The sequence below is a fragment of the Coregonus clupeaformis genome, chromosome 16 (assembly GCF_020615455.1).
Source record: "Coregonus clupeaformis isolate EN_2021a chromosome 16, ASM2061545v1, whole genome shotgun sequence".
NCBI classification, from domain to species: Eukaryota; Metazoa; Chordata; class Actinopteri; order Salmoniformes; family Salmonidae; genus Coregonus; species Coregonus clupeaformis.
Window position 1 is genome coordinate 58,645,148 of NC_059207.1, and position 27,746 is coordinate 58,672,893.

At 44.7% G+C, this 27,746-nt stretch overlaps 1 protein-coding gene across 2 annotated transcripts in view; it reads right to left on the reverse strand.

Moving 5' to 3' along the window:
- cfap77 (cilia and flagella associated protein 77) overlaps positions 1–27,746 on the reverse strand; it is a 79,417-nt gene that overhangs the window by 28,102 nt on the left and 23,569 nt on the right. The window contains exon 1 of one of the 2 annotated variants that reach the window (XM_041900548.2): positions 20,087–20,201. In XM_041900548.2, the coding sequence (XP_041756482.1) occupies positions 20,087–20,188 (102 nt within the window). In that variant the 5' untranslated portion in view covers positions 20,189–20,201. Of the gene's footprint in view, positions 1–20,086; positions 20,202–23,183; positions 23,270–27,746 lie in introns of those variants that run through there. The other variant, XM_041900549.2, reaches the window with a different exon arrangement.

Sequence of the window (27,746 nt, forward strand, 5' to 3'; positions counted from 1 at the left end):
ACATGCACAGGATACAGGAGGTGTAAATGGTACAGCGAAAAGGTTACTTGCATAGTGGAGTCTTTTGTTTAGACATGTAGCTAGCTAAACAATGAACCATAATCCCAACAAGCTTTCTCTGCCCTTAACGTTGTTCTGAACACCTCCAAAACAAAGGTTGTTTGGTTCGGTAAGAAGAATGACCCTCTCCCCACCAGTGTGATTACTACCTCTGAGGGTTTAGTCACCTCATACAAGTACTTGGGAGTATGGCTAGAAGGTGCACTGTCCTTCTCTCAGCACATATCCAAGCGGCAGGCTAAGGTTAAATCTAGACTTGGTTTCCTCTATCGTAATCGCTGCTACACCCATCAAGCAGGGGGAACAGAGATGTTTGTTTGTGGGCCCTGAGGTGTGCTGCGTCCCAAATGGCACATAGGGCCCTGGTCAAAATATGTGCATTATGTAGGGTGGGCCCCAAGGTTTATAATTTTGTGATTTTCTATTCGTTTTTAGATTTCTATTTTAAATTCAGTTTAGCTTCAATTACTTTCCAGACTTGATTTACTATTTTTTATTCAGTTTCAGTTTGATAAAAATACTTATATTTCGCTTTTAGAATATTGAAAGAGTTCCCACATATGCTGAGCACTTGTTGGCTGCTTTTCCTTCACTCTGCGGTCCGACTCATCCCAAACCATCCCAATTGGGTTGAGGTCGGGGGATTGTGGAGGCCAGGTCATCTGATGCATGTCACGCTCTGGCTCCGGGACTTTGTATTTTGAGCCAGGGTGTGTTCGTTTTGGTTGTGTTTTGTTTTGGTTGGGTGGTCATTGGTTTTGTGTTTCCCTTATTTGGTCAATGACTCCCAATCGGAGGTAACGAGTATCAGCTGTCGGCTCGTTATCTCTGATTGGGAGCCATATTTAAACTGTCTGTGTTCACCTTGTGTTTGTGGGATTTTGTTCGTGTGGTTTCGTGTTGTACCATTAGACGTCACGTTTTCGTTGTTTATTGTTTTGTTCGTGTGAACGTTTAAATAAATAGTAATATGTTCGCTCGCAACGCTGCGCCTTGGTCCTTTTTAGATGACGACCGTGACAGAAAATCCCACCAAGACCAGACCAAGCAGCGTGTCCAAGAGCCATCGCTAATAGATCTCCGTGGCAGCTTCGATTGGGTCAAGCCCATGGAGGAGCTGAGTGAAGAGGGTTGGAGACAGAGGAGCGAGAGATGGGAGAGAATGTTGGAGGCCTGGAGAGACCCCCAGAAAATGTTTAGGGGGGGGCTCACGACGTCGGGGCAGCAGGAGGCCGCTATGGAGCGTTCCAGCGGGGTTGCAGAGGAGGCCGCCAGGTTACGGGGGCCACTGGTAGAAGAGGGGATGGTAGGTGTAGAGGCACGGCGAGAGGTACTGGCATGTGTTGCCAGTCCGGTCCGGCCCGTTCCAGATCCCGGTGTAGAGCCAGTGGTGTGTGTCCCCAGTACGGTCCGGTCTATTCCTGCTCCCCGCACCAAACCTACGGTGTGCGTCGACAGCCCAGCCCGGTCCGTTCCTGTGCTCCGCACCGAGTCTGTGGTGCGCGTTGCCAGCCCAGCCCGGCACGTTCCTGCGCTCCGCACCGAGTCTGAGGTGCGCTTCGCCAGCCCAGCCCGGCCTCTTCCTGCTCCACGCACCAGACCTGCGGTGTGCGTCGCCAGCCTAGCCCGGCCTGTCCCTGCTCCACGCACAAAGCCTACGGTGTGCGTCGTCAGCCCGACCCGGCCTGTTCCTGCCACTCGCACCAAACCAGGGGTGCGAGTCGTCAGCCTGGTCCAGCCCGTTCCTGCTACTCGCACCAAACCAGGGATGCGAGTCGTCGGCCTGGTCCAGCCCGTTCCTGCTACTCGCACCAAGCCAAGGGTGCGAGACGTCAGCCTGGTCCGGTCTGTTCCTGCTACTCGCACCAAGCCAAGGGTGCGAGTCGTCAGCCCGGTCCAGCCCATTCCTGCTACTCGCACCAAGCCAGGGATGCGAGTCGTCAGCCTGGTCCGGTCTGTTCCTGCTACTCGCACCAAGCCAAGGGTGCGAGTCGTCAGCCTGGTCCGGTCTGTTCCTGCTAATCGCACCAAGCCAAGGGTGCGAGTCGTCAGCCCGGTCCAGCCCATTCCTGCTACTCGCACCAAGCCAGGGATGCGAGTCGTCAGCCTGGTGAAGTCCGTTCGGCTCCACGCACCAAGCCTAGGGTGCGTATCGTCAGCCAGGTCCGGTCCGTTCCTGCCTCACGCGCTAAGCCAGGGGTGCGCGTCGTCAGTCCTGATCCAGCCAGCTGGGTCGGATCGGATCGGGGCCGTTATGCGGGGATTGAAGTAGGGTGGTGGTCAAGCCCGGAGCCGGAGCCGCCTCCGAGGAGCAACACCCACCCAGCCCTCCCCTATTTGGGGTTTTGAGGCGCGGTCGCAGTCCGCGCCTTTAGGGGGGGGTACTGTCACGCTCTGGCTCCGGGACTTTGTATTTTGAGCCAGGGTGTGTTCGTTTTGGTTGTGTTTTGTTTTGGTTGGGTGGTCATTGGTTTTGTGTTTCCCTTATTTGGTCAATGACTCCCAATCGGAGGTAACGAGTATCAGCTGTCGGCTCGTTATCTCTGATTGGGAGCCATATTTAAACTGTCTGTGTTCACCTTGTGTTTGTGGGATTTTGTTCGTGTGGTTTGGATACCTGGATAGCTAACTAAACAATAGCTGGAACGACCTAGCTGTAATGTTTGGAGACGCTTTCTCTCCGTTGGGACAGACGCGAACTGACTAAATCGATTCAGTAGCTAGCTTTACACTTAACTAGCTAACAATAGCTACTAAGGGTAAGTTATAACCTACATTTATTTTATTTTTATTTTTACATACTGGTAACCAGAGTCGTTCAAAAGGAATTCAAGACATGAGTGACTAGTTAACGTTAGCTTGGCTCTCTCTGTGTGTTTCATACCGTGGGAGGAGGGGTTGGTTCGTTGACAGAGAGCAATGGCTAGCTAATATGCTAACTATTCTAGCTAGCTAACTAACTGGCTGAAGAAGTTGACGACATACTCACTCAAACTGTCAAAACTAACCCCAAAACTTTACACAACGTTAGACACGGACACAAATTATCTGTTAGCGTGTTAACACACTATTGGTAGTTTGTTGTAACCGAGTATTGGTGCTAAACCGTGTTATTGGAAGCTAGCATGCTAGTTAGCTATGGTGTCATAGGATACGGTGCCCTGGGCGGTTTTCACAGAAGAATACTGTACCACGTTAGCTAGCTGAATAAACTAAGTTAGAGTCTATTCCTAGAAAACATTGAACCGCTGTAGTTTACAACAATTATCATTTCTAAAGTGGAAGTTGGGAGAGTTATATTTGAGTGTTTCAGTGAAACGTAAGTGAGGGAGGCCCCGCTCTCTCGCTTTCCCAGATGTTTAGTTAATTTCATTCCGATCTCCTTTGCATTATTGTAGCCTTTTTCTGTAGCCTGTCAACTATGTGTCTGTCTATCCCTGTTCTCTCATCTCTGCCCATACAAACGTTTCTCCGGCAGCCTCTGGAACTGCCGTTCTGTGGCCAACAAGGCAGAGTTCATCTCAGCCTATGCTACCCTCCAGTCCCTCGACTTCTTGGCGCTGACGGAAACATGGATTACCACAGAAAACACTGCTACTCCTACTGCTCTTTCCTCGTCTGACCATGTGTTCTCGCATACCCAGAGAGCATCTGGTCAGCGCGGCGGTGGCACAGGAATCCTCATCTCTCCCAAGTGGACATTCTCTCTTTTCCCCTGACCCATCTGTCTATCTCCTCATTTGAATTCCATGCTGTCACAGTCACTAGCCCATTCAAGCTTAACATCCTTGTCATTTATCGCCCGCCAGGATCCCTTGGAGAGTTCATCAATGAGCTTGACGCCTTGATAAGTTCCTTTCCTGAGGATGGCTCACCCCTCACAGTTCTGGGTGACTTTAATCTCCCGACGTCTGCCTTTGACTCATTTCTCTCTGCCTCCTTCTTTCCACTCCTTTCCTCTTTTGACCTCACCCTCTCACCGTCCCCCCCTACTCACAAGACAGGCAACACGCTTGACCTCATCTTTACTAGATGCTGTTCTTCTACTAATTTCACTGCAACTCCCCTCCAAGTCTCCGACCACCACTTTGTATCCTTTTTTCTCTCGCTCTCCTCCAACACTACTCACTCTGCCCCTACTCAGATGGTAATGTGCCGTCGCAACCTTCGCTCTCTCTCTCCCGCTACTCTCTCCTCTTCCATCCTATCATCTCTTCCCTCTGCTAAATCCTTCTCCCTCCGATCTCCTGATTCTGCCTCCTCAACCCTCCTCTCCTCCCTTTCTGCATCTTTTGACTCTCTATGTCCCCTATCCTCCCGGCCCGCTCGGTCCTCCCCTCCTGCTCCGTGGCTTGACGACTCATTGCGAGCTCACAGAAGAGGGCTCCGGGCAGCCGAGCGGAAATGTAAGAAAACTAGACTCCCTGCGGACCTGTCATCTTTTCACTCCCTCCTTTCTACATTCTCTTCTTCTGTTTCCGCTGCTAAAGCCACTTTCTACCACTCTAAATTTCAAGCCTCTGCTTCTAACCCTAGGAAGCTCTTTGCAACCTTCTCCTCCCTGCTGAATCCTCCTCCTCCTCCCTCCTCCCTCTCTGTGGATGACTTCGTTGACCATTTTGTAAAGAAGGTTGACGACATCCGATCCTGATTTATTAAGTCAAATGACACCGCTGGTCCTGCTCACACTGCCCTACCCTATGCTTTGACTTCTTTCCACCCTCTCTCTCCAGATGAAATCTTGCGACTTGTGACGGCCGGCTGCCCAACAACCTGCCCGCTTGACCCTATCCCCTCCTCTCTTCTCCAGACCATTTCCGGAGACCTTCTCCCTTACCTCACCTCGCTCATCAACTCATCCTTGACCGCTGGCCATGTCCCTTCCGTCTTCAAGAGAGCGAGAGTTGCACCCCTCCTCAAAAAACCTACACTCGATCACTCCGATGTCAACAACTACAGACCAGTATCCCTTCTTTCTTTTCTCTCCAAAACTCTTGAGCGTGCTGTCTCTAGCCAACTCTCCTGCTATCTCTCTGAGAATGACCTTCTTGATCCAAACCAGTCAGGTTTCAAGACTGGTCATTCAACTGAGACTGCTGTTCTCTGTGTCACGGAGGCTCTCCACACTGCTAAAGCTAACTCTCTCTCCTCTGCTCTTATCCTTCTAGACCTATCCGCTGCCTTTGATACTGTGAACCATCAGATCCTCCTCTCCACCCTCTCCGAGTTGGGCATCTCCGGCGCTGCTCATTCTTGGATTGCATCCTACCTGACAGGTCGCTCCTACCAGGTGGCGTGGCGAGAATCTGTGTCCGCACCACATGCTCTCACCACTGGTGTCCCACAGGGCTCAGTTCTAGGCCCTCTCCTATTCTCTCTATACACCAAGTCAATTGGCTCTGTCATATCCTCACATGGTCTCTCCTATCATTGCTACGCAGACGACACACAATTAATTTTCTCCTTTCCCCCTTCTGATAACCAGGTGGTGAATCGCATCTCTGCATGTCTGGCAGAAATATCACTGTGGATGTCGGATCACCACCTCAAGCTGAACCTCGGCAAGACGGAGCTGCCCTTCCTCCCGGGGAAGGATTGCCCGCTCCATCACGGTTGACAACTCCATTGTTTCCTCCTCCCAGAGTGCAAAGAACCTTGGCGTGACCCTGGACAACACCCTGTCGTTCTCCGCTAACATCAAATCGGTGACCCGATCCTGCAGGTTCATGCTCTACAACATTCGCAGAGTACGACCCTACCTTACACAGAAAGCGGCACAGGTCCTAATCCAAGCACTTGTCATCTCCCGTCTGGATTACTGCAACTCGCTGTTGGCTGGGCTCCCTGCCTGTGCCATTAAACCCCTACAATTTATCCAGAACGCTGCAGCCCGTCTGGTGTTCAACCTTCCCAAATTCTCTCATGTCACCCCGCTCCTCCGCACACTCCACTGGCTTCCAGTTGAGGCTTACATCTACTACAAGACCATGGTGCTTGCCTACGGAGCTGTGAGGGGAATGGCACCTCCTTACCTTCAGGCTCTGATCAGACCCTACACCCAAACGAGGGCACTACGTTCATCCACCTCTGGCCTGCTAGCTCCCCTACCTCTACGGAAGCACAGTTCCAGCTCAGCCCAGTCAAAGCTATTCGCTGCTCTGGCACCCCAATGGTGGAACAAGCTCCCCCACGACGCCAGGACAGCGGAGTCACTGATATGGTCTGGTATGGTCATTTCTTATCAAGATCGGGTGTAAAATATCCCTGGACTGTCCATATTTGAAATGTGTTACTAAATCAAGTAAATCTGGGGGAATCTAACACATGCTGACACAGTAGGCCTATATGTGCACGCTGAAGGCATCAGCCCTAACCACGAAGCCACTCAATTTTGAGTTGATTCCTAACCTTAGGTTTTCTAGAAACATTAAGATGTCCTCTTTTTCGATAATATACAGTGCATTCGGAAAGTATTCAGACCCCTTGACTTCTTCCACATTTTGTTACGTTACAGCCTTATTCTAAAATGTATAACATTATTTTTTCCCCTCATCAATCTACACACAATACCCCATAATGACAAAGCAAAAACCGTTTTTTAGAAATGTTTGCTAATTTATAAAAATAGACAAAAATGAAATATCACATTTACATAAGTATTCAGACCCTTTACTCAGTACTTTGTTGAAGCACCTTTGGCAGCAATTACAGCCTCGAGTGTTCTTGGGTATGAAGCTACAAGAATTTTTTGCAAATGTATTAAGAATTAAAAAACAGAAATACCTTATTTACACAAGTATTCAGACCCTTTGATATGAGACTCGAAATTCAGCTCAGGTGCATCCTGTTTCCATTGATCATCCTTGAGATGTTTCTACAACTTGATTGGAGTCCACCTGTGGTAAATTCAATTGACTGGACATGATTTGAAAAGGCACACCTGTCTACAGTGAGGGAAAAAAGTATTTGATCCCCTGCTGATTTTGTACGTTTGCCCACTGACAAAGACATGATCAGTCTATAATTTTAATGGTAGGTTTATTTGAACAGTGAGAGACAGAATAACAACAAAAAAATCCAGAAAAACGCATGTCAAAAATGTTATAAATTGATTTGCATTTGCAAAACATGACTTAGTACTTGGTGGCAAAACCCTTGTTGGCAATCACAGAGGTCAGACGTTTCCTGTAGTTGGCCACCAGGTTTGCACACATCTCAGGAAGGATTTTGTCCCACTCCTCTTTGCAGATCTTCTCCAAGTCATTAAGGTTTCGAGGCTAACGTTTGGCAACTCGAACCTTCAGCTCCCTCCAGAGATTTTCTATGGGATTAAGGTCTGGAGACTGGCTAGGCCACTCCAGGACCTTAATGTGCTTCTTCTTGAGCCACTCCTTTGTTGCCTTGGCCGTGTGTTTTGGGTCATTGTCATGCTGGAATACCCATCCACGACCCATTTTCAATGCCATGGCTGAGGGAAGGAGGTTCTCACCCAAGATTTGACGGTACATGGCCCCGTCCATCGTCCCTTTGATGCGGTGAAGTTGTCCTGTCCCCTTAGCAGAAAAACACCCCAAAGAATAATGTTTCCACCTCCATGTTTGATGTTGGGGATAGTGTTCTTGGGGTCATAGGCAGCATTCCTCCTCCTCCAAACATGGCGAGTTGAGTTGATGCCAAAAAGCTCAATTTTGGTCTCATCTGACCACAACGCTTTCACCCAGTTCTCCTCTGAATCATTCAGATGTTCATTGGCAAACTTCAGACGGGCATGTATATGTGCTTTCTTGAGCAGGGGGACTTTGCGGGTGCTGCAGGATTTCAGTCCTTCACGGCGTAGTGTGTTACCAATTGTTTTCTTGGTGACTATGGTCCCAGCTGCCTTGAGATCATTGACAAGATCCTCCCGTGTAGTTCTGGGCTGATTCCTCACCGTTCTCATGATCATTGCAACTCCACGAGGTGAAATCTTGCATGGAGCCCCAGGCAGAGGGAGATTGACAGTGCTTTTGTGTTTCTTCCATTTGCAAATAATCGCACCAACTGTTATCACCTTCTCACCAAGCTGCTTGGCAATGGTCTTGTAGCCCATTCCAGCCTTGTGTAGGTCTACAATCTTGTCCCTGACATCCTTGGAGAGCTCTTTGGTCTTGGCCATGGTGGAGAGTTTGGAATCTGATTGATTGATTGCTTCTGTGGACAGGTGTCTTTTATACAGGTAACAAACTGAGATTAGGAGCACTCCCTTTAAGAGTGTGCTCCTAATCTCAGCTCGTTACCTGTATAAAAGACACCTGGGAGCCAGAAATCTTTCTGATTGAGAGGGGGTCAAATACTCATTTCCCTCATTAAAATGCAAATCAATTGATAACATGTTGTTATTCTGTCTCTCACTGTTCAAATAAACCTACCATTAAAATTATAGACTGATCATTTCTTTGTCAGTGGGCAAACATACAAAATCAGCAGGGGATCAAATACTTTTTTCCCTCACAGTTGACAGTGCATGTCAGAGCAAAAACCAAGCCATGAGGTCGAAGGAATTGTCCGTAGAGCTCCAAGAAAGGATTGTGTCGAGGCACAGATCTAGGGAAGGGTACCAAAATATTTCTGCAGCATTGAAGGTTCCCAAGAACACAGTAGCCTCCATCATTCTTAAATGGATGAAGTAAGAGCTGGCCGCCTGGCCAAACTGAGCAATCGAGGGAGAAGGGCCTTGGTCAGGTAGGTGACCAAGAACCCGATGGTCACTATGACAGAGCTCCAGAGTTCCTCTGTGGAGATGGGAGAACCTTCCAGAAGGACAACCATCTCTGCAGCACTCCACCAATGATGGTAGAGTGGCCAGCCAGAAGCCACTCCTCAGTAAAAGGCACATGACAGCCCGCTTGGAGTTTGCCAAAAGGCACCTAAAGAATCTCAGACCATGATAAACAAGATTCTCTGGTCTGATTAAACCAAGATTGAAGTCTTTGGCCTGGAGGAAACCTGGCACCATCCCTACGGTGAAGCATGGTGGTGGCAGCATCATGCTGTGGGGATGTTTTCAGCGGCAGGGACTAGGAGACTAGTCAGTATTGAAGGAAAGATGAACGGAGCAAAGTACAGAGAGATCCTTGATGAAAACCTGCCCCAGAGCGCTCAGGACCTCAGACTGGGGCGAAGGTTCACCTTCCATCAGGACAACGACCCTAAGCACACAACCAAGAAAATGCAGGAGTGGCTTCGGGACAAGTCTCTGAATGTCCTTGAGTGGCCCAGCCAGAGCCCGGACTTGAACCCGATCGAACATCTCTGAAGAGACCTGAAAATAGCTGTGCAGCGACTCTCCTCATTCAACCTGACAGAGCTTGAGAGGATCTACAGAGAAGAATGGGAGAAACTCCCCAAATACAGGTGTGCCAAGCTTGTAGCGTCATACCCAAGAACACTCGAGGCTGTAATTGCTGCCAAAGGTGCTTCAACAAAGTACTGAGTAAAGGGTCTGAATACTTATGTAAATGTGATATTTCATTTTTGTCTATTTTTATAAATTAGCAAACATTTCTAAAAAACGGTTTTTGCTTTGTCATTATGGGGTATTGTGTGTAGATTGATGAGGGGAAAAATAATAATTTAATACATTTTAGAATAAGGCTGTAACGTAACAAAATGTGGAAAAACTCAAGGGGTCTGAATACTTTCCGAATGCACTGTATACCAGGGATGGGCAACTCCAGTCCTCGGGGAGAAAGGTGGTGTCACACATTTTTCCCCATTCCTAGCAAACACAGCTGATTAAACTAACTGCATTCTAAATATCTATCTTGTGTTATTACATTTACATTTTAGTCATATAAAACAATGGTTGTTGATGTGTAGCTCAGTTGGTAGAGCATGGCGTTTGCAACGCCAGGGTTGTGGGTTTGTTTCCCACGGGGGGCCAGTATGAAAAATGTATGCACTCACTAACTGTAAGTCGCTCTGGATAAGAGCATCTGCTAAATGACTAAAATTTAAAATGTAATGTGTATGGCTGCATTTCAGATATATTTTTGTACATTTGAATGTTGCAATAATAGGACCTAGGCCTAGCGTTTGAGCGAGTGAGAAAGAGGATGATTTTGATAGCAAGCCCTGATCCCAAGCCCTGATCCCCTGATCCTGCTCATTTTCAGGGAACTTATCTAAAGCAGGAAAATTCTCTGCAGCAAAAGTGATCAAGTTAAGATCTGACATCTGTAGATGTAGCAAAGATTTTTGCTATGAAAAACATCAAACCGGAACGCAACCTATAGGCTAATGTTTTTCAATTGGGTGTGCTATTTTCATTTCTAATGATGAACGGAAAACAACAATTGTACAGTAGTACAGTTTTGAATGAACTGATCTCACTTTGTATGCGAGTCTACATATCTGTGGCTTTCAAATGTGGAAGATACTTGCATATGCCTGTGTGTTTATCTGTTTGTGTGTGTGTGTGTGTGTGTGTGTGTGTGTGTGTGTGTGTGTGTCAGTGCGTCTTAAGTCTCGTAGTGCGTCTATTGGTCATGTAGCGTACCGGGCTAGATGTTGAGGTAATGGGACTAGGACTGGGGACACATACGTGCTGATGGGGCTACAACAGGCTCCGTTGTCTAGAAATGCACACAGCCACAGAAGCCCACAAATATTCTCCCCTCTCGACCTCTCTCCTTTAGGAGCCAGGAGGGAATTAATGCCTGGAAATAGGATTTATGTGGCGTGGCTCATCAAATGGGAATTAACAGAGTTAAGGAGAGGAGGAGGAGGAGAGAGCTGGTCAAAAGTAGTGCACTACATAGGGAATAGGGTGCAATTTGGGATGAAGCCCTTCATGGCACTGAGTGTCGCTTCATTGTAGATATAATACGGCAGCTAGAAGCTACTAGGGCTTATAAAGCTAATTGAATCACCATCACATGCCCCAAGTCTTCCTCAGGTCCTTCCTCTTGTCTAGCTTGATCTACTAGCTGTAAATGATCTCCTCCAACTCCTCCCCACTCTGTGGCCATTACCACAACAGTGCATCACTATGATTTATACCCCCTCTCTCCTGTTGAGTCCCAAATGGCACCCTATTACCGTATAGTGCACTACTTTTGACCCACATTTCTGGGGATCAAAAGTGGTGCACAAAATATAGGGAAGAGGGTGCCATTTCAAATCAAATCAAATGTATTGGTCACATACACATGGTTAGCAGATGTTATTGCGAGTGTAGCGAAATGCTTGTGCTTCTAGTTCCGACAGTGCAGCAATATCTAGCAAGTAATATCTAACAGTTCCACAACAAAAACCTAATACACACAAATCTAAATAAAGGAATGGAATAAGAATATATAAATATATGGATGAGCAATGTCCTTATCAGAGTGGCATAGGCTAAGATGCAATAGATAGTATAGAATACAGTATATACATATGAGATGGGTAATGCAAGATATGTAAACATTATTAAGATTCTATAGAATACAGTATATACATATGAGATGGGTAATGCAAGATATGTAAACATTATTAAGATAGTATAGAATACAGTATATACATATGAGATGGGTAATGCAAGATATGTAAACATTATTAAGATAGTATAGAATACAGTATATACATATGAGATGGATAATGCAAGATATGTAAACATTATTAAGATAGTATAGAATACAGTATATACATATGAGATGGATAATGCAAGATATGTAAACATTATTAAGATAGTATAGAATACAGTATATACATATGAGATGGGTAATGCAAGATATGTAAACATTATTAAGATAGTATAGAATACAGTATATACATATGAGATGGGTAATGCAAGATATTATTAAAGTGGCATTATTAAAGTGACTAGTGTTCCATTTATTAAAGTGGCCAGTGGTTTTCAAGTCTGTATGTAGGCAGCAGGCTCTCTGTGCTAGTGATGGCTGTTTAACAGTCAGATGGCCTTGAGATAGAAACTGTTTTTCAGTCTCTCGGTCCCAGCTTTGATGCACCTGTACTGACCTCGCCTTCTGGATGATGGCAGGGGTGAACAGGCAGTGGCTCGGGTAGTAGTTGTCCTTGATTATCTTTTTGGCCTTCCTGTGACATCGGGTGCTGTAGGTGTCCTGGAGGGCAGGTACTTTGCCCTCGGTGATGCGTTGTGCAGACCGCACCACCCTCTGGAGAGCCCTGCGGTTATTAGCGGTGCAGTTGCCGTACCAGGCGGTGATACAGCCCGACAGGATGCTCTCAATTGTGCATCTGTAAAAGTTTTTAGGTGACAGGCCAAATTTCTTCAGCTTTCTGAGGTTGAAGAGACGCTGTTGCGCCTTCTTCACCACACTGTCTGTGTGGGTGGACCATTTCAGTTTGTCAGTGATATGTACGCCGAGGAACTTAAAACTTTCCACCTTCTCCACTGCTGTTCCGTCGATGTGGATATGGGGTTATCTGCTGTTTCCTGAAGTCCACGATAATTTCCTTTGTTTTGTTGACGTTGAGTGAGAGGTTATTTTCCTGACACCACACTCCGAGAGCCCTCACTTCCTCCCTGTAGGCTGTCTCATCGTTGTTGGTAATCAAGCCTACTACTGTTGTGTCGTCTGCAAACTTGATGATTGAGTTGGAGGCGTGCATGGCTACGCAGTCATGGGTGAACAGGGAGTACAGGAGGGGGCTGAGCACGCACCCTTGTGGGGCCCCAGTGTTGAGGATCAGCGAAGTGGAGATGTTGTTTCCTACCTTCACAGCCTGGGGGCGGTCCGTCAGGAAGTCCAGGACCCAATTGCACAGGGCGGGGTAGAGACCGAGGGCCTCAAGCTTAATGATGAGCTTGGAGGGTACTATGGTGTTGAATGCTGAGCTATAGTCAATGAACAGCATTCTTACATAGGTATTCCTCTTGTCCAGATGGGATAGGGCAGTGTGCAGTGTGATGGCGATTGCATCGTCTGTGGACCAATTGGGGCGGTAAGCAAATTGAAGTGGGTCTAGGGTGACAGGTAAGGTGGAGGTGATATGATCCTTGACTAGTCTCTCAAAGCACTTCATGATGACAGAGGTGAGGACGCACACCCTGGCTGGAGGCTGGAAGCTATCGGACAGCAGAAGTCACAGCACAGGATGCGAGAGAAAAACCCAGGATTATGATGTCACACGTGTCAACAGGTATAAGGTGAAGTTGACCCTGGATGCTGATTTGGGTCAGTTTAGCATTTTCCCCACTAATAGTTAGGATTAGGGGAAGGGAAGCTGATCCTAGATCTGTACTCAGGGAAACCATGGAGCCAGTCACCATCACGCCTCTCTCCAACCCTGTATCCTTCAGACAGCAGATGTAAGTCGCTCTGGATAAGAGCGTCTGCTAAATGACTAAAATGTAAATGTAAATGTAATGACTACGCCATCATTCAGGGTGGGTCAGATCCTAATTTAATCTCCCAAATGTTAAATTAAGGGTATGATTTAGACCTAGATATGATTACAAACATCATCATGTATCTCATGTTAGGATTTGGGTCTATTATTAAATCACCACACAATACACTTTGTAGCCTACATTTAGTTGTTCAGTTCTTGTGTTGGTGGTCACCAGAACAGATCACAGAGAGGCGAGGCTCTTTGTTTCAGTTTGATGCACTACGTGTGTCTGGACGAGGGACAAGGGGTTAGTAAATACAGCCCCCATTGAATGGGCACAGAGAGCAAAAAAAATAAACTAGGCTAAAACTCACCTATGACAGCCTTCGTTTATGACGAATATGAGTAGGCGTGGCAAAACTGAGATCTTACACGTGTTTCTCATTATCAGAGACATTTAAATAAAATAATCTCATTTTCTGCTTCAGCCAAAGGGGCATGCAAAACATCCTTTGAAAAGGCGGGTAAAGAGGATGGGCGTGCGGAAGGGCAAAGGGCTCCCTCCTCCCCCTTTCTATTCCAGTGGGGGTGGGCTGGGTCGTGTAAGAGGACATAATGTAGAACTAATCCCAGCAACAAAAAGGGAAACCGAGAGACAAGCTGGCTCATTTCATCTTCTCTTCTGGTTCACTGGAAGACTTGATGGAGTTGAAATCAAAGGAAGCAGAATTAGGAGATGCGGAGGACACCCAGTGTTGATGGCATCAGTGAGCCTCTGGTTCAGTGCAGAGGCTTAGTCCCCCTAGAGCACAGGGAATTTGAGCATGGGCTGAGCGGGTCTGAATAAGATGTACTAGAGAGGCATTGCGGCGTGGCAGTTGGGGGAAGGAACAGGGGATGAGGAAGCTTTAAATGCGATCATCTCAAACAACATCTCACATCAGCTCAAGTCATGATACAAACTAATCAGGCATGTTGTGAGCCTCCTAATCATTCCCCGCTCTCTTTTGTTCTGTTACCTCTGTGGCAGATAGGATTGAATCACTTTCACCTCAACTCATTTGAGCAAAAGATACAGAGGCTGGAGAGAGCTCATCAGTTAGGCATCTGTGCTGACACCTATCTAAATGCTAAATACACAGGGAGGGAGGGAGTGGGAGGGGGGGAAGAGCGAGAGATGATGTGTCAATAATGTTTCTTTGTATTAAAGTAACTTCCCAGTGAAAATCTCACTTTTAAAAGTTAATATTCAAATTATGTTGTTGACTCGTATTTGTGGCCAAAGCATAAATTGGAGAAAGAAACACTTCAAAACCCCCATCTCAAACAGACCATTTCAAAATGCTTAGAACATGATGTCATCTCTGAGAAGGATGAGCTGGCCAATTTAGCAGTCTAGAGGACTACTTGCATGAATATTTTTAATGATCGGTATACACCCACATATTTTACATTTTAAGTTTGAGTCATTTAGCAGACGCTCTTATCCAGAGCAACTTACAGTTAGTGCATTCATCTTAAGAAAGCATATCACAGGCATAGTAAGTACAGTTTTCCTCAATAAAGTAGCTATCAGCAAACTCAGGGCTAGTAGGGGTCGAGGTGAGGAGGTGGATTATTTAAGATACTCTTTGAAGAGGTAGGGTGCTTTCGGAAGAGTGGTCCTCTGTAGCTCAGCTGGTAGAGCACGGCGCTTGTAACGCCAAGGTAGTGGGTTCGATCCCCGGGACCACCCATACACAAAAATGTATGCACGCATGACTGTAAGTCGCTTTGGATAAAAGCGTCTGCTAAATGGCATATTATTAAGATGGGCATGGACTCTGCTGTCCTAGCGTCAGGGGGAAGCTGGTTCCACCATTGGGGTGCCAGGATAGAGAAGAGCTTGTACTGGGCTGAGCGGGAGCTGCCCTCCCATAGGGGTGGGAGGGCCAAGAGACCAAGAGGTAGCAGAACGGAGTGGGATGTAGGGTTTGAGCATAGCCTGAAGGTAGGGAGGGGCAGTTCTTCTTGTTGCTCTGTTGGCAAGCACCATGGTGTTGTAGTGGATGCAAGCTTCGACTAGAAGCCAGTGGAGTGTGCGGAGGAGCAGCGTGACATGGGGGAACTTGGGAAGGTGGAAAACCAGACGGGCTGCAGCATTCTGGATAAGTTGCAGGGGTTTAATGGCACAAGCGGGGAGCCCAGCCAACAGCGAGTTGCAGTAGTCCAGACGTCTGGATTAGGACCTGCGCTACTTCCTGTGTGATGTAGGTTCGTACTCTACGGATGTTGTAGAGCATGAACCTGATGGAGAGGTCTTTGAGCGGGCAGGCCTTCCCCGGAAGGAAGAGCAGCTCTGTCTTGTCGAGGTTGAGCTTGAGGTGGTGGGCCGACATCCAAGCTGAGATATATGTCAGGCAAACAGAGATGCGTGTCGCCACCTGGGTGCCAGAAGGAGGGAAAGAGAAAAGTGGTTGAGTGTCATCTGCATAGCAATGATATGGGAGACCATGTGATGATATGACGTAGCTGAGGGACTTTGTGTATAGAGAGATGAGGAAAGGGCCTAGAACCGAGCCCTGGGGGACACCAGTAGTGAGAGTATGTGGTGCAGACACAGATCCTCTCCATGTCACCTGGTAGGAGCGGCCTGCCAGGTAGCGGATAGATCTAGGAGGATGAGAACAGAGGAGAGAGAGTCAGCGTTGGCAGTGAGGAGAGCCTCCATGACACAGAGAAGAGCAGTCTCAGTTGAGTGACCCGTCTTGAAGTCTGACTGGTTAGGGTCAAGAAGATCGTTCTGCAAGACCATTCTGTTGATGGGGTACGCCCACACCATTCCAACACAGAAAAGCTACTTTTTAACATACTTAATGTTAAAAAATTGGAAGGAAAACTATTTCACTCATATTGTAATAATTATAGGTCATATTTAATTGAAATGTGGAAGAGCAGGTGAACAACAAATGCAACACATTAGCACTAATAGCCCTCTGAGACAAATTATCCAAATTATCCATGGGTTAAGATAAGATTAACTGGAACCTGGCCTGGATTAGTATGTCTTCAGAAAGAGGCTCACAATGTCCCATAATTAGCCAAAGTACACTGCTCTAGGCCTTCTAGTAGCTAGTACTAGCTACCGAGCTAACGTGTTGCCCTGATACGAGCTAACGTGTTGCCCTGATACGAGCTAACGTGTTGCCCTGATACGAGCTAATGTATTGCCCTTTTGTAATTGGGTGTGGTGAGTAGAATGATTGAGCCTGACACTTTGGAAATCAAGTTTAAAACAATGAGTTTATATCTGGTTGCTCTTCTTAGTACAGCTACTGTTGGCTTGTCACTCATTCAACTGAATCCTCTATTCTTATACAATAACTAAATAAATAGCCAACATATTAAAACAATTAATAAACACGTATTACAATTATCTATTTTCATAAATACATTTAATAATCTCACAAATACATTTAATCATCTCATTCTTCAGCTAGCGCTCAATACACAGCAAGAAACAATGTTTCCCCTTTTGTTTATATTCTGTGCTGTTCGGACTGAGCCTCCGTTACCATGACAATGGCAGCTGGATGTAACTATGAAAACGTAACGAAAACAATACAACAATAACATAACTACACTCATGGCGTTCACACATTTTGTTTGTGCATGCCACAACCTACTGTGCGGTAGTGTGTGTTCAATCACGTTACATTTTGTGATAAACATTTTAAAAAGGGAGGGGGGAAAGGAAAAAATGCACCACAAACTAACTCTAAACCTATATACCACTATTTCATAAAAATAAATCAACACTCCATTCCACTACTTTGACCCTAACTGATCCTACACCAGGCCGACGGCCTGGGAGGACGGGACTCTTTCGTTCCACACACCTTGTAACTCTTCCGCAGTAAAACCTCGTACACGTAAGTACTTCTCTGCAGCTGCCACCACATCTATTTTCTGTGATTTACGTTCTATTTCTGCGGTACAGTTGATAACCATGGCAATGAATGCTAAGAAGCCCCAACCTTACTGAAACACACATTCCTATCACTCTGTATTGGCCTAGGCCTACTACTCACCCTTGATCCATCATCCTCTATTCTCTTCACTGCCTCAGCATACGACACCTTCTGTTCTACTCTGACCGTTGCAACCTCAACCTGTCTCTCTCGCACCTGGCACTTCTGATCCCCAGCAACATTTTTTATTTAACCTTTTATTTAACTAGGCAAGTCAGTTAAGAACAAATTCTTATTTACAATGACAGCCCACCCCAGCCTCCCCTAACCCGGACGACGCTGGGCCAATTGTGCGCTGCCCTATGGGCACCCCCACAATTGACACACACAGTTTTTTCCACCGATACTACACATTCCTTTGTCCCATGCCCTTCTGCACACCTCTGAATTTTCCTCCTACACACTGCTGAAATATGACCATAAGCTTGGCATCTAAAACACCTTAGTTGGTTCGGCACAAAAGCTCTCACTGGATAACTGACATAGCCTAACATGACTTTATCAGGTAAAGACTCTGCTTCAAAACTCAAAAGGACAGACCGTGTCTTCTCAGTTTCACCACGCTACCACTAGGTCTGAATCACACTAAACGGCAAGCGTCACAGACACAGATCATTTTCTATTTCAATTGCTCCACCACAACACTTAATACCACCCCAGTAATCACTCCTTTCAAAGGCACCCTGCTCCAGGGAGAAAAGCAAGTCACAGGTCTTGTCCCTAGTCACCTGACGCGAAGCGTCCGCTCCCTCTGGACAGAAGAAACACCGAAAATCATCACAAGTCCACTTCGAGCTACCTTCACCGATTTAACAGTACCCAACTTATTTTCTACCCAGCCTGAGACTACATACAGTGGGGAAAAAAAGTATTTAGTCAGCCACCAATTGTGCAAGTTCTCCCACTTAAAAAGATGAGAGAGGCCTGTAATTTTCATCATAGGTACACGTCAACTATGTCAGACAAAATGAGAAGAAAAAATTCCAGAAAATCACATTGTAGGATTTTTAATGAATTTATTTGCAAATTATGGTGGAAAATAAGTATTTGGTCAATAACAAAAGTTTCTCAATACTTTGTTATATACCCTTTGTTGGCAATGATACAGGTCAAACGTTTTCTGTAAGTCTTCACAAGGTTTTCACACACTGTTGCTGGTATTTTGGCCCATTCCTCCATGCAAATCTCCTCTAGAGCAGTGATGTTTTGGGGCTGTCGCTGGGCAACACAGACTTTCAACTCCCTCCAAAGATTTTCTATGTTGTTGAGATCTGGAGACTGGCTAGGCCACTCCAGGACCTTGAAATGCTTCTTACGAAGCCACTCCTTCGTGCGATGTTTGGGATCATTGTCATGCTGAAAGACCCAGCCACGTTTCATCTTCAATGCCCTTGCTGATGGAAGGAGGTTTTCACTCAAAATCTCACGATACATGGCCCCATTCATTCTTTCCTTTACACGGATCAGTCGTCCTGGTCCCTTTGCAGAAAAACAGCCCCAAAGCATGATGTTTCCACCCCCATGCTTCACAGTAGGTATGGTGTTCTTTGGATACAACTCAGCATTCTTTGTCCTCCAAACACGACGAGTTGAGTTTTTACCAAAAAGTTATATTTTGGTTTCATCTGACCATATGACATTCTCCCAATCCTCTTCTGGATCATCCAAATGCACTCTAGCAAACTTCAGACGGGCCTGAACATGTACTGGCTTAAGCAGGGGGACACGTCTGGCACTGCAGGATTTGAGTCCCTGGCGGCGTAGTGTGTTACTGATGGTAGGCTTTGTTACTTTGGTCCCAGCTCTCTGCAGGTCATTCACTAGGTCCCCCCGTGTGGTTCTGGGATTTATGCTCACCGTTCTTGTGATCATTTTGACCCCACGGGGTGAGATCTTGCGTGGAGCCCCAGATCGAGGGAGATTAATAGTGGTCTTGTATGTCTTCCATTTCCTAATAATTGCTCCCACAGTTGATTTCTTCAAACCAAGCTGCTTACCTATTGCAGATTCAGTCTTCCCAGCCTGGTGCAGGTCTACAATTTTGTTTCTGGTGTCCTTTGACAGCTCTTTGGTCTTGGCCATGGGAGTTTGGAGTGTGACTGTTTGAGGTTGTGGACAGGTGTCTTTTATACTGATAACAAGTTCAAACAGGTGCCATTAATAGAGGTAACGAGTGGAGGACAGAGGAGCCTCTTAAAGAAGAAGTTACAGGTCTGTGAGAGCCAGAAATCTTGCTTGTTTGTAGGTGACCAAATACTTATTTTCCACCATAATTTGCAAATAAATTCATTAAAAATCCTACAATGTGATTTTCTGGATTTTCTTTTCTCAATTTGTCTGTCATAGTTGACGTGTACCTATGATGAAAATTACAGGCCTCTCTCATCTTTTTAAGTGGGAGAACTTGCACAATTGGTGGCTGACTAAATACTTGTTTTCCCCACTGTATGGATCAGCCAAAAGGCAGGGATACATTTTCTCCCAAAATGTCTCTCCCACTGGGCCCGAATCATCCTTTGCACGACCATCAGGGAAAGGCTAGGACTCAGAAGTCTTCACCACACCTGCCACCACAGGTAATTCTTAACCACATCCATCTGTTCACCACGCTCATGCCGCACCTTCATCCGCTGTACTGCTTACGGAATACGCACTGATGGCTTTTCTCTAATACCCACCTTCTGTTCCTTAGCCCAATTTACGAGTCTAGCCATCTCTGGCCTCTCCATGCTCCCAAAACGTGCCACAGTCGTCAGCCAGGTCTCCTCCTCATCATCCATCTCAAAACGTGTGTGGTCGGCAGGTAGCTTAGTGGTTAAGAGCGTTGTGCCAGACAAAATTAAAAGGGCATATTTATATAATGAATATGAATTCGGAGGACAGAAATTATTAAATATTAAAGCATTAGACCTATCACTAAAAGCTTCAGTCATACAAAAGTTATACTTAAATCCGAACTGGTTCTCAAACAAATTAGTAAGATTGTCTCACCCAATGTTCAAGAAAGGCCTTTTTCCCTTTATTCAGATTACAACCTCTCACTTTCAGTTATTTGAAAAGGAAATAATCTCCCAAATATCAATATTTCTAAAACAAGCCATAGAAAGTTGGTTGCAATTTCAATTTAATCCTCCAGAAACGTCAGAACAAATAATGCAACAAATATTGTGGTTAAATTCAAATATACTAATTGACAAAAAACCTTTATTTTTTGACAGAATGTTTTAAAAAGGTATAATCTTCGTAAATGATATCATCGGTAGGACTGGTGGAGTTTTGTTGCACATGCAGCTAAAAAAACATATGGAAATGTCTGCTCTACCCAAAATTACAACCAAATAATTGTAGCCTTACCGCAAAAGTGGAAGAGGAAAGTGGAAGAGGGAGAAAGTAAGGAACTTGTCTGTCGGCCTTGCATTAAAGAACATAATTGGTTAAGGAAAACTGTGATAATTAAAAAAGTATATCAGTTTCACTTAAGGACCAAAGGATTGACAGCCGTCCCATATAGATTGCAAAATAGTTGGGAAGAGATCTTTGACGTACCGATCCCATGGCATAGTGTTTATGAACTGACACGCAAAACGACACCGGATTCAAAAATTAGAATCTTTCAATTTAAATTATTATATAAAATTCTTGTTACCAATAGAATGTTATTTATATGGGGGATACAATCTTCCCAGCTCTGCAGATTTTGCTGTGAAGAGACAGAATCATTAGATCATTTGTTTTGGTTCTGTCCATTTGTAGCTTGTTTTTGGACACAGGTCCAGGAATGGCTAAAGGATTGCAATATTTACCTGGAGCTAACCTTGCAGATAGCATTACTGGGTGATCTGAAAAGTCATAGTCAATCAATCAATAATATAATAATACTTTTAGCAAAAATGTTTATTTTTAATTCACAATCTGTAGAAGCAATGAGAATAGAAAGGTTCAGAACTTTTGTAAAACATCACAGTACGGTTGAAATATATATGGCAAATAGAAATCCTATATGGATGGTGTTAAGAGATAGATGGGAGGTATTGAATAGAGTTGAAGGATGGGACTAATAACAAATGACAACAAATAATAACAAAGATAGCTAATAATGTAAGCATACTGTGTCCATAATAAGTATATAGGTTGTATGTTGGGAGCTTTTGGGAAAGAGCACAGTTAAAAAGATATGGCATATAGAAGCAAACTGGATGGACATCATGAAAATGATCGGAGAGGTTGAGAGTAGAAGAAGTTCAGGAGCAAAAAAAAAAATATATATATATATATATAATATAATTATTGTAAAATTAACTCTGTCCATAAGGTGTAGATAGTAAGTTTTGGCCCGGAAGTAGAGGCCTGGGCATTGTTGTTCACTACTCCAAGAAGGGAAAGGATGGTGGGGTTGAAAAGTAATAAAGGGGAGTATATATAAAAAAAAACATGGGGGATTGGAAGTGATGCAGACAATTACATTGATAGAAGATACAATCTATCTGCAATATTAAGCTGATCCATTCCCCCCCCACAAAAAAAAAAAAAAAAAAAAAGGAAGAGCGTTGTGCCAGTAACTGAAAGGTTGCTGTTTCTAATCCCCGAGCCGACTAGGTGAAAAATCTGTCGATGTGCCCTTGAGCAAGGCACTTAACCCTAATTGCTCCTGTAAGTCGCTCTAGATAAGAGCGTCTGCTAAATGACTAAAATGTAAATGTATAACTACTTCTCCTCTTAACTTAGTGTTTATTATTATACGTTTTACAACTTGCTCACCATGGAAATCAAGTTTAAAACAGTGAGTTTATATCTGGTTGCTCTTAGTACAGCTACTGCTGGCTTGTCACTCATTCAACTGACAAGCTAGATCAAGAACTACAGCAGTGAGCTCGTGAAGCAACCACTAGAGCGAGCAGCCCCCTCTGTTGGCCGAAACCAGCACAACCACACTTTAAAAAATTAATGATTAGCTAGAAATTACTAAAATTGACCATATTTCTCACACATGCGTTGGATAAGATGCAAACTACTACCTTGTTATGTGAGCAGGAATATACAAACTTTGGGTTAAATGGTGGGCTAATTATCATCATCATTGTATTAGCTTGAATTTACAACAATAAAAGCATGCAGAGTATATGAATACTGTTGTTACTGCAATATGCATGAACACTCAAACGCTGTAGCCTATATTGTAAGAATAATAGGCCATCTTGTATCATGAGTCATCACTGCACCATGAGACAGTGGCTGCATCCCAATAACATCTCCTTTCTCCTGAAGTGTGACTCGTTCACTAGTTCCCACAAATCAAAAAGCGTTGGATTGATGGAGGCATGGGCTTGTGGGAGCTTCCACTATATTTCATGTACCAGTTTCAAATCGGTGAAGAAGTGTACACTTTAGGAGGAAGGAGAAATAATTTGGACAGGGATAAGAAATATATTATTCAACTGACAATGCTGCACTCTAGTGTTTTTCTGAAATCGAATGACATTGAAATATCTCAAAGAAGAAACAAAGGCTGCGCTTAGACAGGCAGCCCAATTCTTATATTTTTTTCACAAATTGGTCTTTTGACCCATCAGATCAGTTCTGAAAAAGATCTGATGTGAAAAGATCTGATGTGATTGGTCAAAAGGCCAATTTGTGGAAGAAATATCAGAAATCGGCTGCCTGTGCAAACGCATTCTAATAAGCAAGTGAGGGCAGCCAATGCAGTATGATTGCTTGGCGCTTTGCCAGCACTCTGTGACTGGTCCATGTAGCCTATCTTCAAATCATGCTCCTTACCCTAATTAAAAGAGGATTAGCCAGCATGGAGTCCCTGACCACTCCGACGTGAGAAGCCTGCATTTCCAGTTTCAGGATGATTACACCTTGGGGAAATAGATGAGAGTTATTCCAGATGGTACAACCAACAAGCAAATCAATCAATTAGGCCTACCTAAAATAGTACAATTGCGGCGCGACCTTGATACCCATTGAGAAAGGCTAGCCTGCATCACAGGTGGTTTTCCTGGACACAGATTAAGACTATTTCTGGACAAAAAAGCAAGCTCAATGGAGAATCTCCCTTGAAAATGTGTTTTAGTCCAGGATTAGGCATATTCTGTGTTAAGGAAACCGGCCCATAATTTTCTATATGTCATTCTATGGGCCTACGCTCACGAAGCAGCTAAATGCTTGGCATCTTAACACAGATACACATCCCTCAGAAATTTCTGCTCAGATTCAGATATTGTTATTGAACTGACAGCACATGCTCTGGTTTTATCTAGGGCCTAAATATTAGTAATGTGGCAATTGGCTCCGGGGTGAAGTTTCCCATACAGATCAAGGATCAGCTTCCCCTCCCCCAATCCTAACCTTGAAGGACCAGTGCAGTCAAAAATGTGATTTTTCTGTGTTTTATATATATTTCCACACTATGAGGTTGGAATAATACTGTGAAATTGTGAAAATGATAATGCCCTTTTAGTGTAAGAGTTATTTGAAAAGACCGCCTGAAATTTCAGCCTTTGGTGGGATGGAATTTTGGCCTGCTTGGTGTCACCACCAGGCGGTAAACTACACCAAACAAACATATAAATGCTACATGCAACACTTTCAAAGATTTTACTGAGTTACAGTTCATATATAGAAATCAGTCAATTGAAATAAATAAATTAGGCCCTAATCTATGGATTTCACATGACTGGGAATACAGATCTGCATCTGTTGGTCACAGATAACTTTTTTAAAAGTAGGGGCGTGGATCAGAAAACCAGTCATTATCTGGTGTGACCACCATTTTCCTCACGCAGCACAACACATCTCATTTGCATAGAGTTGATCAGGCTGTTGATTGTGGCCTGTGGAATGTTGTCCGACTCCTCTTCAATGGCTGTGCGAAGTTGCTGGATATTGGCGGGGACTGGAACACGCTGTCATACCCGTAGATCCAGAGCATCCCAAACATGCTCAATGGGTGACATGTCTGGTGAGTATGCAGGCCATGGAAGAACTGGGACATTTTCATCTTCAAGGAATTGTGTACAGATCCTTGTGACATGGGGCCATGCATTATCATGCTGAAACATGAGGTGATGGCGGCGGATGAATGGCACGACAATGTGCCTCAAGATCTCGTCACGGTATCTCTGTGAGGGCCTCTTTAAGTTCAGAAATGATGTTTGCAAAAAAAATCTTTATGACACCTTTCTGTTTTCTCAATGACATTCGAAACGGCATTGAAAAAGGTGCAAGTTTAAGTTTGTTCTGCCTGAATGAGTCTGACCACAAGTCAGAGGTCACTATGATGAAACACTAAATGCGTAGGAAGAGGCTTTTGTAGGCTACAGCAGTGGTGCAAATTTCACTGGGGATGACCCCCCCCCCCCCACACATTCTGAATACAAAAAAAGGCATTGGTTTGCTTTAGGACCATGCGGACACCTCCGAGCGGTCGGGAAGGCTGTTTGGTGGTTTCAGCCGGCTGCGGACACCACAGAGGGTGCGAACAGAGGCAGCTGTTGTCTGTGTGTGTTATGCTTTTTCTCCGCATTGTAAAAGCAAGCAGAGCAGAAACTGGCTACTCTTTATTTGACTGATAAGCTGGCAAGGTAACTGCTGTTTGACTTAACAGAAAAAATAAAGTATTTATTCCCAGTGTTGAGCTAGTAGTGTACAGTGGGGAAAAAAAGTATTTAGTCAGCCACCAATTGTGCAAGTTCTCCAACTTAAAAAGATGAGAGAGGCCTGTAATTTTCATCATAGGTACACGTCAACTATGACAGACAAAATGAGGGAAAAAAATCCAGAAAATCACATTGTAGGATTTTTTATGAATTTATTTGCAAATGATGGTGGAAAATAAGTATTTGGTCAATAACAAAAGTTTCTCAATACTTTGTTATATACCCTTTGTTGGCAATGACACAGGTCAAACGTTTTCTGTAAGTCTTCACAAGGTTTTCACACACTGTTGCTGGTATTTTGGCCCATTCCTCCATGCAGATCTCCTCTAGAGCAGTGATGTTTTGGGGCTGTCGCTGGGCAACACAGACTTTCAACTCCCTCCAAAGATTTTCTATGGGGTTGAGATCTGGAGACTGGCTAGGCCACTCCAGGACCTTGAAATGCTTCTTACGAAGCCACTCCTTCGTTGCCCGGGCGGTGTGTTTGGGATCATTGTCATGCTGAAAGACCCAGCCACGTTTCATCTTCAATGCCCTTGCTGATGGAAGGAGGTTTTCACTCAAAATCTCACGATACATGGCCCCATTCATTCTTTCCTTTACACGGATCAGTCGTCCTGGTCCCTTTGCAGAAAAACAGCCCCAAAGCATGATGTTTCCACCGTAAAAACAGTTGAGTTTTTACCAAAAAGTTATATTTTGGTTTCATCTGACCATATGACATTCTCCCAATCCTCTTCTGGATCATCCAAATGCACTCTAGCAAACTTCAGACGGGCCTGGACATGTACTGGCTTAAGCAGGGGGACACGTCTGGCACTGCAGGATTTGAGTCCCTGGCGGCGTAGTGTGTTACTGATGGTAGGCTTTGTTACTTTGTTCCCAGCTCTCTGCAGGTCATTCACTAGGTCCCCCCCGTGTGGTTCTGGGATTTTTGCTCACCGTTCTTGTGATCATTTTGACCCCACGGGGTGAGATCTTGCGTGGAGCCCCAGATCGAGGGAGATTATCAGTGGTCTTGTATGTCTTCCATTTCCTAATAATTGCTCCCACAGTTGATTTCTTCAAACCAAGCTGCTTACCTATTGCAGATTCAGTCTTCCCAGCCTGGTGCAGGTCTACAATTTTGTTTCTGGTGTCCTTTGACAGCTCTTTGGTCTTGGCCATAGTGGAGTTTGGAGTGTGACTGTTTGAGGTTGTGGACAGGTGTCTTTTATACTGATAACAAGTTCAAACAGGTGCCATTAATACAGGTAACGAGTGGAGGACAGAGGAGCCTCTTAAAGAAGAAGTTACAGGTCTGTGAGAGCCAGAAATCTTGCTTGTTTGTAGGTGACCAAATACTTATTTTCCACCATAATTTGCAAATAAATTCATTAAAAATCCTACAATGTGATTTTCTGGATTTTTTTTTCTCAATTTGTCTGTCATAGTTGACGTGTACCTATGATGAAAATTACAGGCCTCTCTCATCTTTTTAAGTGGGAGAACTTGCACAATTGGTGGCTGACTAAATACTTTTTTTCCCCACTGTAACTGACATGTAACATTAGCTAGTGTTTCATCACCTCTCGACTGAAGTTCTGTCTGAAGTGAATGAACTAGCTAGCTAGCTAGTAGCTACCACAGCCAGTTCAGCTCTAGCCTCTAGCTATCTGCCAGGTAGCAATGTCTAACAGCTGTTGTGTGTATGGAAATGTTTTGTAGCCTTTGTTTTGTCCCGTTTCAACATAATTAAATTAACTTGGCTCGTTTTCACCAGTTGATGTACCATTAGAGCTAGCCAAAAGTTAGCTAACGTTAGACATTATTTTTGCCCCAATTACAGTCAGTATAGCAATGTAACGTTATTGATCTGTCAGTTTCCCTAGATAATTCCCTACTTTTCACACTGACATGGTATAAACAGCTCTACAGGCTTCACTGTCATGGTGCACAGTCAGTACACAACAATATGCTCATCATGTCTTAGCAGGATCAGATGGTGACAAGTGTCCCAGCAGGGTCAGACAGCCAGGGAAGACCAGTATACGGAGCTCAGGTGAATTTTGCAGTATATTATATCAGTGAATGGATACAAAGTTGATGGGTAGGCTACAGTCTGGGATCTGGGAATAATGGTAATTTCAATAATTAACCATTGATTATATTCTTGGATAATGTATACATGTACACCAAGGTAATTCTTTGTCATGCCTCATCTGAGCAGGATCAAATGGTGACAGGGCTCTCAGGAGGGTCAGGCAACCAGGGAAGACCAGTCTGTGATGGCACTGAGGTGAACTTTTGCAGATGCAACACTTTATTCGATCTGTCCAGCAAACACTGGACAAGCCAGACGCTTCAAATAATTAAATTATTTTAAGGCAGTCTGACAAACCTCTGAAGTTGATCTCCAAACTGTATCAAGGGTTGATAGGCTTTTACCAATGACACAAAACATGTAAAACAGAAATGTGAGGAATATGATAGATATGTTTGAATGCCCAGTCATGTTCATATAATCTCAGACATCAATTACTGCAGTTTAAGACTATCCATAGAAGGTACTATATGCCAGTGAAACTGAAGATCATGCATTCAGAAATGTAGTTCCTCTGCTGGAGGTGTCAAACACAAAAGGGGACATATTTCAATATGTTGTGAAGGCTAGCTGAATTCTGGCAAAGAGTATGTT